The sequence below is a fragment of the Neoarius graeffei genome, chromosome 4 (genome assembly GCF_027579695.1).
Source record: "Neoarius graeffei isolate fNeoGra1 chromosome 4, fNeoGra1.pri, whole genome shotgun sequence".
In the NCBI taxonomy this organism is placed as follows: Eukaryota; Metazoa; Chordata; class Actinopteri; order Siluriformes; family Ariidae; genus Neoarius; species Neoarius graeffei.
In genome coordinates, this window is record NC_083572.1 from 13513568 (window position 1) to 13532370 (window position 18803).

Genomic DNA, 18803 nt, shown 5'->3' on the forward strand with positions numbered 1-18803 from the left:
GTGGAACTGCGTTTCAGTCTAGACCAACCCAGGCTGTGTATGGTCTAGTCTGAGGGTTAGCCATTTTGAATTCTCTATTTAGTTGTACTTTATATGGTTGGTTTGTTTCCTTGGCTGTTTGAGTATTCGTACTTTCACAGAATTACACGAAGTATTGTCATCACTTGTTCAGTTGGCACAAGAACTTTCTTGTCGAGAAGTTCAGCACTTTGTGTACCTGACTTTCACACTCATTGTACATCATTCTGGATAAAAAAGTGTCTGCTAAATGCTATGTAATGCAATGTAATGTAATGACATGACCAACTGGAAATGCTAAAGAGAGCTCCAAAAGCTATCACAAAAAGAGAAACCCCAGCTTTAATCGAATAACATCACTCAGTGGAAACAAAGACCATTCACCATTGTGTTTTTTCAATTTTTTTTAATTGCTTCTATTTTGCGCAAAACTGCAATAGAAACCAAGCTATTGAGTGCTGTACAAGCTGTAACTTAAATACTCATGCTCGTTAAACCTAAACTTGAATCAGCGAATCAGGTCCAAAGAGTCAAGTGACGTGAACATCGTGATCAGGTGAGGTGCAGCATCTGACAGTAGTCGTCTTCATATTTGGCGCAATGACATTAGTGCTGTAGAATTGCTGGCTTGTGCAGCAAAATCTACATTAGAGTCTTTCAATTTTAGAAGCTGTTTATAGCTTAGACATTTAACTGAATTCATTGATAGAAATGCATCATTTAACTTGATTGAACACCCATTTTCTCTCCATACTTCCACGGAAGACGGTCACATTCTCTGCTCTCCCTTTCCCTCCTTTTTCCCTGCTTGTGCTTCTTTGTCTTGTCTTATCTGCTGTACTTTTTGAATAGACTCTCCCCGCATTACTTTCTAAACTAAAAAAAAAAAGCATGGAATTGATAAACTGGTCTCCTAACGAAATTGACACAGTTTTCTCGACGAGAAGCCTGGGTTCGGGGGAACCCGCCTGTCCTGCCAGAACGTTTGTGGCTGGTTACGCGATGGACGCGTGGGAGCAGTGGCAAGTCGTGTGCCTGGCGATTCTTTTCTGTGGAGGACATTGAAGATATCTACCTATTCGGAACCATGATTACAGAACTTTTGCTGATTGGATTAGGCATTGCCCTGGTATATCGAGGAAATCAGACAACGGTGACAGCTGTTCAAAGCCCCACAAAGCTGCCCGATATGATTGGAGCAGTGGGCAAAGCTGTCGGCACTCAGACTGTGGATATTCAGAACTTGAACCACAATATGGTTGTTATCTCAGAGAAGTTTTCGGCTTTGCAAGGAATATGTTTTTCGGAGACCAATTTGAACAGAATGGACAGATATGGACGAGTGGTGTGGACATGCAAAGACTGCATCTAGGAAAGACCAAACTATTTATATCTTATCGACATTTGGCTCCCTGAGACAGCACCGGCCTCGGTTAAGGCCATTGCTGAGGCAACATTTCCCCCTGAAGGTTACTGCTGGGAGACGCTCTCACATTCCTCGCATTCCTTCTCCAACCCCACCCCTGATTTCCCCCTCCTTTCCCCCCTCAAGTCCCGTGTTTAAAGTGTACTTGTGTTATTGTGTGCTTATGTGCAAAGGTTTTTAAATGTTCCCACACTGTACTCCTGACAGGAGCATAGTGGGGGGGGGGGTTCTTTTTTTCCTTATCTCTCCTCATGTTGTGTTTCCTTTTCTTTTATCCCTGTCTTCCTGTCCTGTTCCCCCTCTGTAAGGACAGGTTGATGGTCAATTTCACTGGCAACAGTGATAATAAAGGGTTCATTTATTCATTGTTTTTATTATATAATTTATTCAAAAATTCATTTTCAGAAATCTGTTGGATTTTTTTTTTTTTGCTTCTTGTTTGCAGCAAACTTCACTTTACTCCAGCCTCATAAAATTGTGGATGGAGAATGGAAGAGAAACCAGTTCAGGCTTTAGTGAGTCAGCTCCAGACATTTCCCATTGCAAGCTTTCCAAATTAGCTCTTTAAACAGAAGGTCCCAAACATGCTGTCTATGCCTGGTCCTCATTTAGCTCATTATTGATGTTTTCATTTCATTCGCAGCGCAGAGGAATGCCAGAGGCCCTGACAGGGCTGGCAAATGATGCAAGCAAATGATGATCTCTCTGGAGCACAACAAATTAGACCAATGTGCTATCTACAATACCCTGACTCAGCAAGCACACATCAACCACAAATATCAACCACACTACACAGACACACACTGCTATTCCTTGTTTTGTGACGCATGCATGCACTTTAGCACCCAGTAGAATGACTGCGCTTATCAGCAAGCTCAGGACACAGTGCAACAGCTGAAATAACTGAAGACTTTGACTGCAGACAAGATTCTGCTGCATGGAGGACAACAAAGTGTGTAGAAGGGTGATGGGGCGGCATGACAGCAAAGTGAATGGAGATAATGTGCTTTAATATGCAGCACAGCATTTATGGATCAACTTTCATCAGGTCTCAATGTCACCATCAGTGGTGACTCAATCATCAGCTGTCAGATTATAGTCCTATGAAAATCCATGACCTTGAGTTTGACATTTCAAAGTAATTTAAGGTCAGAGATCATGGTGGCAACTGAAAGCCCATATGGGACTTCTTATATGTTGATAATGGTAAACATCTGTCTATCATTAACTATTTTAAAAGTTATGAGCCTCTGAAAACCCGTTATCTTGAGTTTGACCTTTCAAGGTCACTCATGGTCAAAGTTCATGGTGCCAAATGAGAGCCCATACAGGACTTCCTATATGTCGATAATATTAAGTATCTCTCTTTCTTGAACCATTTCCCAGTTATGAGCCTCTGAAAACCCGTGACCTTGACCCCTGACATTTAACCCCCAACTGCTAAGAAACCTATGAGAGATACCCAATCATGTAGCATATCAGTGGAAGCAGAATTGAAAGATGAACATGTTGGATTTGGTTTGAAGTAAATATGATGAATATGAAGGAAGATATCGCCAAAAAAAACACCCAAAAAAATTTAAATAAATAAATTGACTTTTTTGGTGACCTTGACCGGATGACCCTCAAAATGTTGGAGGTTCTATTTGAGACCAATGCCCATCTATCCTAAGTTTCATGAAGACTGGTCCAGCCATTTTCCTGTAATGTTGCTAACCATAAAACAAAGAAACCCCACCAAAAACAATACCTTGAGCCCCATCCTGGGAGAGGTAACAAAGAAGTGAGTGAGCGAGTGAGCGAAGGGAAACAAGGAAAAAGCAAGAAATGAAGTGAAACAAGTAATAAAGAAATGAACTAAGAAAGAAAGAAGTGAAACAAGAAAGAAAAAGCAAGAAATGAACAAATAAACTAAGAAAGAAAAAGAAAGAGCAAGAAATGAACAAATGAACTAAGAGAAAGAAAGAAAGAAAGAAAGAAAGAAAGAAAGAAAGAAAGAAAGAAAGAAAGAAAGAAATGAGGAGAAACAACTAAACAAATGAACTAAAAGAAAAACAAGTGAAGCAACAAAGAAAAAGTAAGAATTGAAGTGAAACTAATAAATAAATTAAGAAATGAACAATGAACTAAGAAAGAAGTGAAACAAGCTAAACAAGAAAGAAAGAAAGAAAAAGAAAAAATTAAACAAGCAACAAATGAAGGGAGACCACTAATAAAGAAATGAACTAAAAGAAAAAGAAAAACAAAGAAAAAGCAAGAAATTAAGTGAAAACTAACTTAAACTAACTAAAGAAACGAACCAAGAAAGAAATAACTTTGACAAAGGAAAAAACAGAATTGCTGTGGTTAAGCTTCCGGTAAGGAGAAGACTGTTTACAGCTGTGAAAAAACTTAAAGTAATAACAAGAATGAACTTTTTCGTGAATGTTTCACAACATAAAATGCAACTATTAACAGATAAAAAGTGCAATTCTTCAAAATTTTAAAAGCTGCAATGCTAAGCGGAATAAAACGCATCAGAACATGATGTTATAGGGAAAATAAAATCAGCTAATTTCCTGTCGTTAATTACTTTCCTATAACATGTCCTGCAATGTTTTATTCCTTACAGTCACTGGCCACTTTATAAGGAATACCCATCCACCTGCTGTTTTCTGCAGTTCTCTAAATCAGCCGATCCCTTGACAGCAGCACGATGCATCAAATCATGCAGATACAAATCAAGAGCTTCAGTCAATATTCACTTCAAACATCAGAATGAGAAAAATTGTGATCTCAAAGTGTGACTTTCACTGTGGCATGGGTGTTGGTTTGAGTATTTCAGAAACTGCTGATCTCCTGGGGGTTTTCACACACAACAGTCTCTTGAGTTTACACAGACACAATGGTGCGGGGGGAAAAAATGAGCGAGTGACAGTTCTGTGGGTGGAAACAAACACCTTGTTGATAAAAACATCTCAGCATGCAACGGCAGAAGACCACGTTGGGTTCCACTCCTGCAGCCAAGAACAGGAATCTTCGAGTCCAGAAGAACTTCCTATTAAAGTGGCCAGTGAGAGTATATCCTTTACTAAATTCTAACATTATATTCCTAATTGCTTTCAGCTGTTACAGCCGCTGCCATTTTCCCGTCATGTACATTTATAATGCGACATTATCGTTGTCACATCAGAGTAAAAAAGTCTCTAACTCAATTACCATAATAACCAGAGTCATGATCACGTGTAATGCCCATATCATGGGAGAAATCACATGCAATGCCCACATCTGCTTTTTTTTTTTTTTAAATAAACAATGTGGTTTCTTGCATGAGTTACAATAGCCAGAACACACCATACAATCCCATTAAAAAGGTTTTCCTGAAAGTGAGAGAATGCAAATTACACATCCGCTCATACTCACAAATCAATTTTACTCAATTTATTCACATAAATCAATGATTTTAGACAAATTTCTGAGTTGCCATAAATTTGCAAAAACTGTCAGAAATGTTCCAGCTCAACTTGAATAAAGATGGACTTAAAATTATGAACAAATCAACATGCCTTTACTCAAGATAGATCAACTGTTACGGCTCTTGCTTGTGTCACCCAGGACTGGTATAATGCTACGGATTTTGTAAGGTGTGCGTATTGTATTGTATTTGTGGATTTTTGCAAAGTATTTGATTTAGTCGACCATGCCATCTTGTTGACCAAGCTGGCCACCATGTGAGTTAGTAGAAGGTTCTGGAAATGGACTTCGAGCTTCTTGTCAGGAAGAACACTGCAGGTGAAGCTACCTGGAGCACTGTCTAAATTAGCTCAAGTAATTGCTGGTGTTCCACGAGGCAGAGTTACTACATCTACACTCTTCAATGGTTATGTTAATGACATTGAGGAAGCCATTCCGAGTGACCTTGTTACAACATGCAAATATGCTGACGACTGCACACAGTACCAGATCTCTCCTATTTCCTTTTGTACAGTCGACCTGTACATCAGGCAGCAAGATGTCGCCAATCATTCCAGTTTTGAACATAGTCACCTGCATCTTCCCAGGTGATGTTGAGTTGTTTCAGATCTTCTTTGAAGGTGGCGCGCCATGTCTTCTTGGGTCTTCCTCTCTTCCTTCGTCCCTTTGGTGGTACCCATTGTATAGCTGTCTTGGGTATTCGTTCTTCTGGCAGTTGGAAAACATGACCTGCAAGTCTCACTCTTCTTTCCACCACAATCTCTTGCAGGCTGCATAGATCGGGTCTTTTCAAAACTTCGGAGTTTGTGATTCTGTCCCTGGAAGTGATCTTGAGTATTTTGCGCAGACACCGTTGGTGGAATACATTCAACTTCTGAGTGATCTTGGCAGTTATTTTCCAAGTTTTGCCTGCATAGACCTCTGTTGGCAGGACAATGCTCTGGTACAGCAGGATCGTCATACAGTTGCTAATCGAAGTATTGGCCCAGATCTTGTTCATTCTTCTAAACACTGCTGCTGCACACCTGAGTCTGGAGTGGACATCAGTCTCAATATCCCCCTCTTTAACAATAATGCTGCCGAGGTAGGTGAAGTTGGTGACATCTTGAACAGGTTCTTGATTCACAAGAACTTGTGTCTCTTCTTGCCCACTGACCTACATTACCTTGGTTTTCTTGAAGCGGATCCTTAGGCCTGCCTTTGCTGCTTCTTCAGCCAATCTGGTTGTCATTTGCAATACCAGATAATACCTTTAAATTCAGTGTCATATGCAGGATGTCATGCATTCTTTGGAATCCTGGGTCATGAGTAACAAAATGGAACTCAATGCCAAGAAAACAAGAGAGATGTAGATTTCTTTAAAAAAAAAATTTCCTCATCTCCTTTATGCATCAACAACATGGAGCTTGAAAGAGTCACTGAGTTCAAGTTGCTTGGAGTTGTAGTACAGGATGACTTAAAGTGGAACTTTCACATACCAAGCATCAATCAATCAGTAAAGCTAGTAAACGTATTTATGATGCGAGAGCATATAGGAAAGCTGGTTGTCCTATTCAGGTTGGCCTTACTACCTACAGAAAAAAGATTCAGCCCTTGCTAGACTATGTCAGTCCCATTTGGGGTGGTTTGCCTGAATATCTCTAGAGTTACAAAAAGTGCAAGACCATTGCCTGAGGATCCTTGGACTTCCAAAGGACACCCTGGAATCACTGGTCCAAAGAAGAGACACTATGACTAAGAATGAACTAAAGTGTATGATAGAGAGTAACAACTTTAACTACTTATTTCAACAATCTGAACCCATACACAACTACAGCCTAAGGAATTGGAAAAGTAACCAAGCACCATTTTCCAGAGCCAAGAGACATCAGCAATGATTCATCCCTAGAGCTTTGAGACTGTAGCTGTAGGAGCTATCTATTCTATCCACATTAACTGGACATGAGCAATCGTGTGCTCCAATTGGCTACTCTTCTACTAGGATATCAGCTCATATACCGTGAGTAGAGAAAAACAAAATGGCAGAGCATGCTGCTGTAAAAATGTTTCAGTAAAACAAGTATAGAAGAAGAGTATAACTGGTATGCAAGACAAGAACCGAATAACCACGGAGATAATGGATAGCATTTTGTGCATGAAGCTGCGCTGATAAAGCTGCAGCAAACATCTGAGACAGTAGAGCATCACTGGCCCAATTTATAAGATAAGTTTTAACCAGCAGGATAATGATCTGTAATGAACGTGTTATAGGTCAACATTCAAACTGCAGAAACATGTACTGTAGAAGTAAGCCATTCGCTAGCTGAGTGAGCTAGACTAACTAGCTACACAGTTTAGTTGCAATTGCCTGTTGTGTTAAATATTTCTAAGTGCTGCTCTGGTCTATATGTAATGTGTAAGAGGAAGCTTTGCTAAATACAGTAGCTAAGGAACCTACTATCAAGGTACTGAAATCCCAACAGTATTTGGCCAAATTAGCTACCCAGCTAATGTTACAATTGATTGTATGTGGTTTCTTTATATAATGGGGGTGTTCACTTACAGTTGCAGTCAGAAGTTTACATACAGGGACATGGATATCATGGCAATATTTGGGTTTTCAGTCATTTCTTTGAACTGTTCTTTTTCTATGGCAGAATGTACAGCAGACATCTTTAATTAAAAAAAAAACACTAGAATTTGGTGCACAAGTTTTAATTTTCTTTAGGTTTTCTGAAATCAACACAGGGTCAAAAATATATTACACAGCATACCTAATATTTGGGTAAAATGTCTCTTCGCAAGATTCACCTTGACCAAACATTTTTGTTTACCATGAACAAGCTTCAGGCAGAATTCTAGCTGGACTTTTCACGACTCTTCATGGTAGAATTGGTCAAGTTCAATTACATTTATTTTTATTCTTAACTTACAAGCACGGTCCATATATTTTCAATTGGGTTGATGTCAGGACTTGTTTTAAGCTTAATGTTAGACTGCTTTATGCTCCACAACCAGCTCTGATGAGTGTTTGGGTTCATTGTCCTGTTGTAACTCCCAAGTCGTGTTCAAGTTTCTGATGGTTTATGCTAAAGAATTCTGAGGTAGTTCTTCATTATTCCATCCACTTTGTGCAATGAACCAGTTCCACTGGCAGCAAAACAGCCCCACAGCATGATGATCCTACCACCACCACCAGCAGCTGGTACAGTGTCCCTCTGTACATAGTGGCCATTGTGGCCAAACAACTCAAGCTTTGTCTCATCTGACCATACAGCTATCCTCCAGAAGGCTTTTTCTTTGTCTGTATGGTCAGCTTCAAACTTTAGTGGAGCTTGAAGGTGTCAATTTTGGAGCAGGGGGTTATTTCTTAGATAGCAGCCTCTTAGTCCACGGTGATCTGAACTGTAGACAGTGATCCATCAGCTTCCGGTTCATGGTAGGGCTGTGCCATGGTGGTTCCCAGGTTGCTCCTGACCATCCAAACCAATTTCTTTTCAGCTGAGGGTGACAGCTTGGGTTTTCTTGAAGCAAAGTGGCTACACCTCACAATAACTTGCATACAATTGTTTGAACTCGTCTGGGAATTTGCAGTTGTTTAGAAATGGCTCCAAGAGACATTCCGGATTTGTGTACATCTGCGATCCTCTTTCTCAGATCTGCACTGAGCTCCTTGGACTATCCCATTGTATTGTGTGTTGGTCAATCCAGTGAGTGCTATAAACAAACCCTTTTTATGAAGGCACAGAGAAGCTACCAGCTGTAGTCAATCATGATCACTAACAGGAAGTTAAGAGGCCTCAGCCTTGGCAAGATAGACATTTTGGAAGTTTCAGCACCTCTGAATTAATAATCTGAGTGAGCGTATGTAAATTTTTGACCATGTATGTATAATTTTGACCCTGTGTTGATTTCAGAAAACCCAAAGAAAATTAAAACTTGTGCACCAAATTCTAGCATTTTTTATTAAAGATTTATGCTTTACAATTATTTTGCCACAGAAAAAAAAAAGTTTAAAGAAATTACTGAAAGCCCAAATATTGCCATGACATTCATATCCAAGATGACAGTCATGTCACTGTATGTAAACTTCTGACCACAACTGTAGCATAACTTTTACTCAAGTCACTCAACCCTTTCCATCACGGTCTAGTGATCCACTTTCTCTTCCACAGTTTTCTTCCCTTCACCAAATCCCAGTATGCACTGCATGCTGGGAACTTCCAGTGGCTTGGCTCATGTTGCTGATAATGGTACAAAAAGAAATATTGGGCTATAAAGTCATTTATGTTCAAATAGCAAATGTAAGCTGAAATGTGATGTTATTAGATTGTCTTTGTCTAGTTACTGGTTCCATGATATTTTTCATCAGCACAGAAGCTAATTGGTCATTAAATCAGTCATTATTACCTCTCCCAGGATGGAGTCCACCAGGGGGCGAGGTATTGTTTTTGGTGGCGTTTCTTTGTTTGTTTGTTTGTTTGTTTGTTAATGATATTACAGGAAAATGGCTAGACCAATCTTCATGAAACTTTCAGGACAAGTGGGTGTTGGTCTCAAATAGAACCTCCAACATATTGAGGGTCATCCAGTCAAGGTTGCCAAAAAGGTCAATCTTTTTTTTCATGATATCTTCCTTCATATTCATTCGGATGTATTCTGATTGGCTGAGAGCAGTATGGCATGTGAATGAGAATCAGAATGAGAACCATGTTTCTTGGCCAAGTATGTTCACACACGATCAAGGTCATCAAAAAGGTCAAGATCGTTTTTTCACGATATCTTCCTTCATATTCATCACAAGTGCTACCAGGCGAGGTTTGTTTTGCGTGGCAACACTTATTATTGCATTGTCTTTGGCTCTGACTGACTGCACTACCACTGCATTCTGTGGTGCTCACTATTATAGTCCGACTGTACTAGCAGACATCCAGTGAGAAATAAATCCTATGATGTAGATTGTACCGTATATTAAACATTTAATGCTTAGCCGAGGCTGAGCAACAATCATCTTAGCCTCTAGCTGCTTGTATATTTGACTCTAATTTTAATGCCTTTTACCTCTTCTGCTTTCCAGCGCAACCAGGAACATTCTACATTGATCCCAGTGGTCCACAGTGGTAAATAAAATATTTGGAAAGTAATTACTGATTATTCACTTCATGTCTTTGAAGTGAACTGAAGAGATCTCATCCATTTGTATGAGTGTAAGCCAGACCGAAATTCAGACATTTATTCTCGGATACTATGACACCTGTCACCCCACTGACATCAGATGTTTATCAGTTTGCTGGGCTGACATAGAAATGTTCAAAGACATTTCATCACTGATATTGACTGAACAGGTATCACGGTGATGTAGTGGTTAGCACAGTCACCTCACAGCAAGAAGGTCCTGGGTTTGAGCCCAGCAGCTGACGAGGGCCTTTCTGTCTGGAGTTTGCATGTTCTCCCAGTGTCTGTGTGGGTTTCCTCTGGGTGCTCCAGTCCCCCCACAGTCCAAAGACATGCAGGTGAAGCTAATTGGTGGCTCTAAATTTACCATAGGTGTGAGTGTGAATGGTTGTTTGTCTCTGTCTCAGCCCTGCAATGACCTGGTGACTTGTTCAGGGTGTACCCCACCTCTCGCCCATAGTCAGCTGGGATAGGCTCCAGCTTGCCTGCAACCCTGTACAGGACAAGCGGTTACAGATAATGGATGGATGGACATTGACTGAACAGACAGGGCTGAAAGTTATACTGTCAGTCAGTGGAGTCTGCAGAATGCAGTGGCAGTGCAGTCAGTCAGAGCCACAGACAATGGGATAATACAAGAATGACCAATTAAAAGCTTATGTGCTGATGAAAAATACCATGGAACCAGTAACTTGACAAATATAGACAGACAAATCACATTTCAGCTTGCATCTGATATTTGACCATAAAAAATGATTTTATAGCCCAATGTTTGTTTTTGTACAATTACCAGCAACATATAGTCCTGGGTATGAATTTAAACTGCAACCGGTGGCGAGTCTTAGGTCTGGGAGGACTTGAGTATTGAGGAAAGTAGAGTTACCCCTTAATCACAATTGCCCTCAGGTCCGCTCTGACCTGGAGTGGTAGTGCTTTCCTGGATTCCAGCTATGGGATAAATAGTACATCAGTAAGGCGCTGGCAGCAGGGTACTTTTTGGTGCATTGTGGCAGATGACAGACATGGGGACTTGAGACTTAGTGACTTGGACTCGAGTCGCTGTTTTAATGACTTGTGACTTGACTTGACAAAATATTCAATACTTGAGACTTGACTCAGACTTGGAGGTATAAGACTCAGGACTTGACTTGCGACACGATGACTTGAATGACTTGAGTGTTCACATGTTTTCAGTGTGAATATAAAAGGTAAATTTTTTTAAAATGATTTTGATCACCGTGCAGACTGCGGGCTGAGAAAAGCACTGCCTTGTCAATCAGTCATGCCCTCTCTGCGTGGGCTACCTTACATACACCACGCCCACGCCCCACTGTGCCCCTGTGGCGAACGTCTTGTGAGATATCACATAAACATGTCAGCCATACTGAGGGTAATTACTTTCACCTTCAAAGACTACTTCCAAGAAGGTAAACGGCGAACAGCGTAGTGCAAGCTTTGCGACATAAATTTTGGACAGCCAGACCACGACCTCAAATTTCATCCATCATTTGAAGAGCCATCCTGCGCAGTAAGTGTTTGTTAATGTGATGATATCTGGTGTGTTGGTTGTTAGCTAATGTCTGTGAATATTCTCATTCATCCAGATCATGTTATCCAAAGAGTTTAGTTATAGGCAACTAGATTTCTAATTTGAGTTTGAAGACGTCTTCAACGAGGAACGTCTTCAAAATCAGAGAAGAACAGTTGCCTACAACTAGCAGCTAGCTAACTATTGGTTGTTAGCTAATGTCAGCTACGAGAGTGAGCGGCGGTTTAAGTTTATCATTGTGAAATTTTGATGCCAATGATGGTTCGTAATGTAGTTAAGTCAAGTTTAATGATTCTGTATATCTGTTGTAAGTAAATTGTGCACTTTGCACTCGTGATGCTGTGTAACATAAGCAGCTCACCTACCCCGTTGTCATATGCTATTGGTCAACTTGTGCACAGTAAAATGTCAAATACAACCCCGATTCCAAAAAAGTTGGGACAAAGTACAAATTGTAAATAAAAACGGAACGCAATGATGTGGAAGTTTCAAAATTCCAGATTGTATTCAGAATAGAACATAGATGACATATCAAATGATTAAACTGAGAAAATGTATCATTTAAAGAGAAAAATTAGGTGATTTTAAATTTCATGACAACAACACATCTCAAAAAAGTTGGGACAAAGCCATGTTTACCACTGTGAGACATCCCCTTTTCTCTTTACAACAGTCTGTCAACGTCTGGGGACTGAGGAGACAAGTTGCTCAAGTTTAGGGATAGGAATGTTAACCCATTCTTGTCTAATGGAGGATTCTAGTTGTTCAACTGTCTTAGGTCTTTTTTGTCGTACCTTCCGTTTTATGATGCGCCAAATGTTTTCTATGGGTGAAAGATCTGGACTGCAGGCTGGCCAGTTCAGTACCCAGACCCCCCTTCTACACAGCCATGATACTGTAATTGATGCAGTATGTGGTTTGGCATTGTCATGTTGGAAAATGCAAGGTCTTCCCTGAAAGAGACGTCGTCTGGATGGGAGCATATGTTGCTCTAGAACCTGGATATATCTTTCAGCATTGATGGTGTCTTTCCAGATGTGTAAGCTGCCCATGCCACATGCACTAATGCAACCCCATACCATCAGAGATGCAGGCTTCTGAACTGAGCGCTGATAACAACTTGGGTTGTCCTTCTCCTCTTTAGTCCGAATGACATGGCATCCCTGATTCCCATAAAGAACTTCAAATTTTGATTCGTCTGACCACAGAACAGTTTTCCACTTTGCCACAGTCCATTTTAAATGAGCCTTGGCCCAGAGAAGACGTCTGCACTTCTGGATCGTATTTAGATATGGCTTCTTCTTTGAACTATAGAGTTTTAGCTGGCAACGGCAGATGGCACGGTGAATTGTGTTCACAGATAATGTTCTCTGGAAATATTCCTGAGCCTATTTTGTGACTTCCAATACAGAAGCATGCCTGTATGTGATGCAGTGCCGTCTAAGGGCCCGAAGATCACGGGCACCCAGTATGGTTTTCCGGCCTTGACCCTTACGCACAGAGATTCTTCCAGATTCTCTGAATCTTTTGATGATATTATGCACTGTAGATGATGATATGTTCAAACTCTTTGTAATTTTACACTGTCGAACTCCTTTCTGATATTGCTCCACTATTTGTCGGTGCAGAATTAGGGGGATTGGTGATCCTCTTCCCATCTTTACTTCTGAGAGCCGCTACCACTCCAAGAGGCTCTTTTTATACCCAGTCATGTTAATGACCTATTGCCAATTGACCTAATGAGTTGCAATTTGGTCCTCCAGCTGTTCCTTTTTTGTACCTTTAACTTTTCCAGCCTCTTATTGCCCCGTCCCAACTTTTTTGAGATGTGTTGCTGTCATGAAATTTCAAATGAGCCAATATTTGGCATGAAATTTAAAAATGTCTCACTTTCGACAGTTGATATGTTGTCTATGTTCTATCATGAATACAATATCAGTTTTTGAGATTTGTAAATTATTACATTCCGTTTTTATTTACAATTTGTACTTTGTCCCAACTTTTTTGGAATCGGGGTTGTAGTTGTCAGAAGTTCGCCAGAACGTTCATACCAAGGCAGGGGAGTTATATATTAAGTGTGTTACCAGAGTTGCAAAAAGATCGCCAGACACAACTTGAAGTTAAACAATGGCTTTATTGAATTAAGAACATTAAAGTAGCTCCAAGACACATAACCACAACAGACTTCCTCCTGTGAGCTGTACCATCCCTGCTGCAGCTTCTATTCGTGATCTTACGTGAATTAGGCCTATGTCAATTATTCTTTTCAAGTTTTTTTTTTTTAATTTTGTACTTTTTGGTAACTGTTTAGTATAAAAAATATGAGCTGATGAGACGTTTTCATATCAAGCTTTTGATTTCATGGTTGGAAATGTTAAATAAATAGTTAATAAATAAAACAATCACATGGTTAAGATATGTCAGCTTTAGTTGAGCTTACAACAAACAACATCTAATAAAAATAATTTGTTAATCGTAATTGTGGTAAAAGCTTCAATTAATCATAATATTGATTGATTGATATTAATAAGTAATATCATCCAGCCCTAAGCAAGATAGTGGTTTTAAAAAACTTCAAGCAACTATTTTTTAACCATACCGATATGTCATGTTTTCATGTCTTCCCAACCGTACAGCACATCCCATTCTTGTTTTTGCTTCTGCTTCACAGATATGCGGAGTATGAAAGGACAAGAAATGCCTGCGCTGATAGTACACAGCCTGCAATTTCACAGTTCATCCAGTCTCGTCCTCTGGAAGCATATTCAGCCAATCATCCCAGACAGAAGGCCATAACTAACGCTATGGTTACAGGCCTTGTGATTGGATGTAGCATGCCTCTTTCAATGACAGAAAATAAACATTTCCGGCATTTCATGTCCGTGGTGGACTCAAAGTACCAGCCTGTCTGCTGCAGAACAATGACTTCAAAGATAGAATCCCTTGTTGCCGAGACTCGGGAAAAGATAAAACTGATTCTTGCTGGTGTAGACCATGTTTCGGTTACCGTAGACATTTGGTCAGATAGGAGGATGTGTGGGTTTTTGGGAGTTACTGGCCATGTCTTGGCAACATCTGAAGGAGTTATGCTGAAGTCATACCTGCTGGCATGCAACCAATTCAAAGGACCCCACACAGGAGAACGCATTGCAGAAGCCTTCAATTCCCTGTGTGAGGAATTTGGAATCAGACATAAACTTGACTTTATAATCTGCGACAATGCCGCGAATATGAAGCGAGCCTTTTCAGTGTGTTTTCCAAAAGAACAAGATGGCGAAGTAACTGATGACAATCTGGATGATGCAGAATTGTGGGAAGACCTCTCCAGGGATGAATGGGAGACTGTGGACCGCACAATCAACAGAGGAAGCCCTAAACGTCAGCAGTGCTTTGCACATACTCTGCAGTTAACTGTTGGTGATGGTCTGAAGGATGCACGGACCATGAACAGTTCCTTTGCAAAATGTTCCAAGCTGAGCTCTCTCCTGCATACATCCAGCACCTTTAAGGATGCATTTGAAGATAAGTTTGGGCAGCGAGGGATACCTGCTTCTGTAAATACACGGTGGAATTCAACTCTCCGCCAAGTCAAGGCAGTGCTTTCATTCAGTCATCAGGAATTGAGCAGTGTTGTTCAGGACACAGGACACAATGAGCTGGTCTTCTCAATTAGGGAGTGGAACTTGATGAAGGAACTTTGCGATGTGCTACAAGCATTTGCCGAGGCCACTGATCTTACTCAGGGAGAGAAGATTGTGACTGTAAGCTCTGTCCTCCCCTGTGTATTGTCACTAAACCACCATTTGGAAAAACTCAGACTGCAAGCCCGCTTCCTGGGAAGCATGATCCATAGCCTGCAATCCTCTCTGAAGGAAAGATTCCAGGGGATCTTTGTTAATGTGAAGATGTTGTCAGCAGCATCAGGAGAAGAGCTGCCATTTGCAGACCCAGTCTACATCAGGTCAGCTGTCCTGGACCCAGCTTTCTCCATGTTGTGGCTTCAGCATGATGTGCTTGTCACCGATGACATCAAGAACAACAATGTTGACATGGTGAAAGGTCAGTGATTTTTTTTTTTTTACATTATGTACAGTTAGGCATGTCACCATTATCAAATTATGGAAATTAAATTCACAACAGGGCGGCACGGTGGTGTAGTGGTTAGCGCTGTCGCCTCACAGCAAGAAGGTCCTGGGTTCGAGCCCCGGGGCCAGCGAGGGCCTTTCTGTGTGGAGTTTGCATGTTCTCCCCGTGTCCGCATGGGTTTCCTCCGGGTGCTCCGGTTTCCCCCACAGTCCAAAGACATGCAGGTTAGGTTAACTGGTGACTCTAAATTGACCGTAGGTGTGAATGTGAGTGTGAATGGTTGTCTGTGTCTATGTGTCAGCCCTGTGATGACCTGGCGACTTGTCCAGGGTGTACCCCGCCTTTCGCCCGTAGTCAGCTGGGATAGGCTCCAGCTTGCCTGCGACCCTGTAGAAGGATAAAGCGGCTAGAGATAATGAGATGAGATGAGAAATTCACAACAGTTGTATAAATAATATAATACATTTTAGAGACAAATTTTCAAGCATATCAAGCTCAGCTGTGAAATGATGAATGAGTATGTTCACTTTTTATGATCATGATATCTTATATCGTAATTTTTCTTTGTTATTACTAGATCTGATTCTATATGAGGTGCAACCTCACACAACATCCCAGAGTCCTGGATTCCAAGACGTCGGAAGTGAAAGCCATCAGGAAGACAGCATTGGCTTATTCTCAGACTACAGAAAACGCCGCAAGCAGGACCCGACCACCAACCCAGAGACACAACTAAATAACTATTTTGGTCTTTGTTGTGGGCAGCCTTGTCTGTCCTTCTGGGATGCAAACAGGGCTGTCCTCCCTGCCCTTTTTCCTGTTGCAATGAAAGCTTTGCCAGTGCCAGCCTCAAGTGCCCCAGTTGAAAGAGTCTTCAGCCATGGTGGAATCATCATGAGACCCCATCGTGCTTGGCTTGCAGATAAGACTCTCTCTAATCTTATATTTTGCAAGTGCAATACCTTGTAAAAAGGGAATGACTTGTGGATTGTGTGTGTGTGTGTGTGTGTGTGTGTGTGTGTGTGTGTGTGAGCGAGAGAGAGAGAATGTGAGGGTGTGTGTGAGAGCAGAGAAATGTGTACTGTAAGTTATTTGTTTTAGCTGTTATTTGTTACTTTGTAATTGGGGAGTTACTTGTGGATACTGTGTGTGTGTGTGTGTGTGTGTGTGTGTGTGTGTGTGTGTGTGTGTGTGAGAGAGAGAGAGAGAGAGAGAGCAGAGAAATGTGACAAAGTTTACTGTAAGTTGTTATTTGTTACTTTGTAAAAGGGGAGTGTTACTTGTGGGTATACTGTGTGTGTGTGTGTGTGTGTGTGTGTGTGTGTGTGTGTGTGTGTGTGTGTGTGTGTGTGAGTGAGATGGCGAGCTTCTGTGTGGGTGTGAGTGAGTGTGTGTGCGTCTGGGAGAGTGTGATTGTGATTGAGAGAGAAGTGTAACAGTTTAATACAAGTTACTTTTTGTTTTAGCTGTTAGTGGTTGCAACTCACTGTTGAAAAAAATGTTTAAAACGTGAAATACAGTTGGCTTTTGATCTACAGATCACTTTTGCCATCAATAAATGGCTAATAATTACGTTATTACTGTTTTGTTTGATTCCATGATGTCTTTTACTGAACATGAAGATCTCATCTCATTATCTGTAGCCGCTTTATCCTGTTCTACAGGGTCGCAGGCAAGCTGGAGCCTATCCCAGCTGACTATGGGCGAAAGGCGGGGTACACCCTGGACAAGTCGCCAGGTCATCACAGGGCTGACACATAGACACAGACAACCGTTCACACTCACATTCACACCTACGGTCAATTTAGAGTCACCAGTTAACCTAACCTGCATGTCTTTGGACTGTGGGGGAAACCGGAGCACCCGGAGGAAACCCACGCGGACACGGGGAGAACATGCAAACTCCACACAGAAAGGCCCTCGCCGGCCACGGGGCTCGAACCCGGACCTTCTTGCTGTGAAGCGACAGCGCTAACCACTACACCACCGTGCCGCCCCAACATGAAGATTTACAATGCAAATATTTTAAACAGGTTGGGCACATTTGCTAGTGATGTTTACTTACAGTTACTTATGTTGCCTTTTCACTTTATTAAGATCAGATTTTGCAGCTAAAATTACAATACGCCTAAGGTGACTTGACTTGACTTGACCGATTACAGGACTTGACTTGACTTGACATAGCCTGTGATTTGACTTTACTTGACTTGCCCAAGAAAAAAATACTTGGGACTTACTTGGGACTTGAAGGTTAAGACTTGCACATGTGTGACTTGGTCCCATCTCTGGCAGATAAACCCAACAGGGTCAATGGCACACCAACAGATGGCATGCGGAAGAGCCACTCAAATGGCCAATGGATGGCATCACTCGGCAAGTCAGTTGTCACTGTGGGGCAACTTCCATAACCGTCAGGTCTGTGGCACTTTTGTGCACCACTTGGTATCAGGTCCGGAGGTCCAGAGAGACAACACAATGGGGGCATGATGTTTCTCTTACCTTACTATGCAAGGCGCTTCATTAGGAGAGGAGAATAGTATGCAAGAGCTCACAAGGCCAGGCATTCCGTGGCGGCTCGGCCGGGCCATTCATGCCACCGCTGTGAGTGACTCAGTCGCTCTGGTGCAGGCCTCGCAGCTTATCTAAGTTTCTGTGCATCCTAATGAAGCAGTCATCATCGCTAGTGATGGACAGCCGACGACGACCAGCAACATGAGCCAAGCCACTGGAAGTTCCCAGCGCGCAATCCATCTTAGGATTTGATAAAGGGGTGAATTGCAACTGTCAACTTCCTACAAGAATTTGGCTGTGATAATGCTCATTCAAGTTAAACTGAACTTTTGAGAGCGCTATTTTAGTTGCAAAAGATATCAGAATAGGTGGTTTGAGTGGGGACTATGGCAGTGTGCTGGTTCACCCTGACCTCATAAATACAGTTTCATTAGTTGATATCGCTTGTGAAAAACTACATGTCAAATGGTACCATGCTAAAATTATGTACCAGGTATGTATGTGTGTTTTTAAATTAACAGTTAAAATATGTGGAAACAAAAGGTTCTTAAAATGAAGTATAAAATAATCCAGTGTTCCACTGAAAGGCTGTCCATGTACTAACTA

At 41.3% G+C, this 18803-nt stretch overlaps 1 protein-coding gene across 6 annotated transcripts in view; it reads left to right on the plus strand.

Annotated features, from left to right (window-relative positions):
- Nucleotides 1–18803, plus strand: part of LOC132884865 (zinc finger BED domain-containing protein 4-like) — a 114883-nt gene that overhangs the window by 80061 nt on the left and 16019 nt on the right. For 2 of the 6 annotated variants that reach the window (XR_009654497.1, XR_009654498.1), the window contains exons 1-3: nt 9400–11579; nt 14272–15659; nt 16264–16926. Coding sequence is in view for 4 of the 6 variants with exons in the window: in XM_060918882.1 (XP_060774865.1) it covers nt 14405–15659; nt 16264–16655 (1647 nt within the window). In the remaining 2 variants the exon portion in view is untranslated. Of the gene's footprint in view, nt 1–9399; nt 11580–14211; nt 15660–16263; nt 17245–18803 lie in introns of those variants that run through there. The other 4 variants (XM_060918882.1, XM_060918880.1, XM_060918881.1 and 1 more) reach the window with 4 other exon arrangements.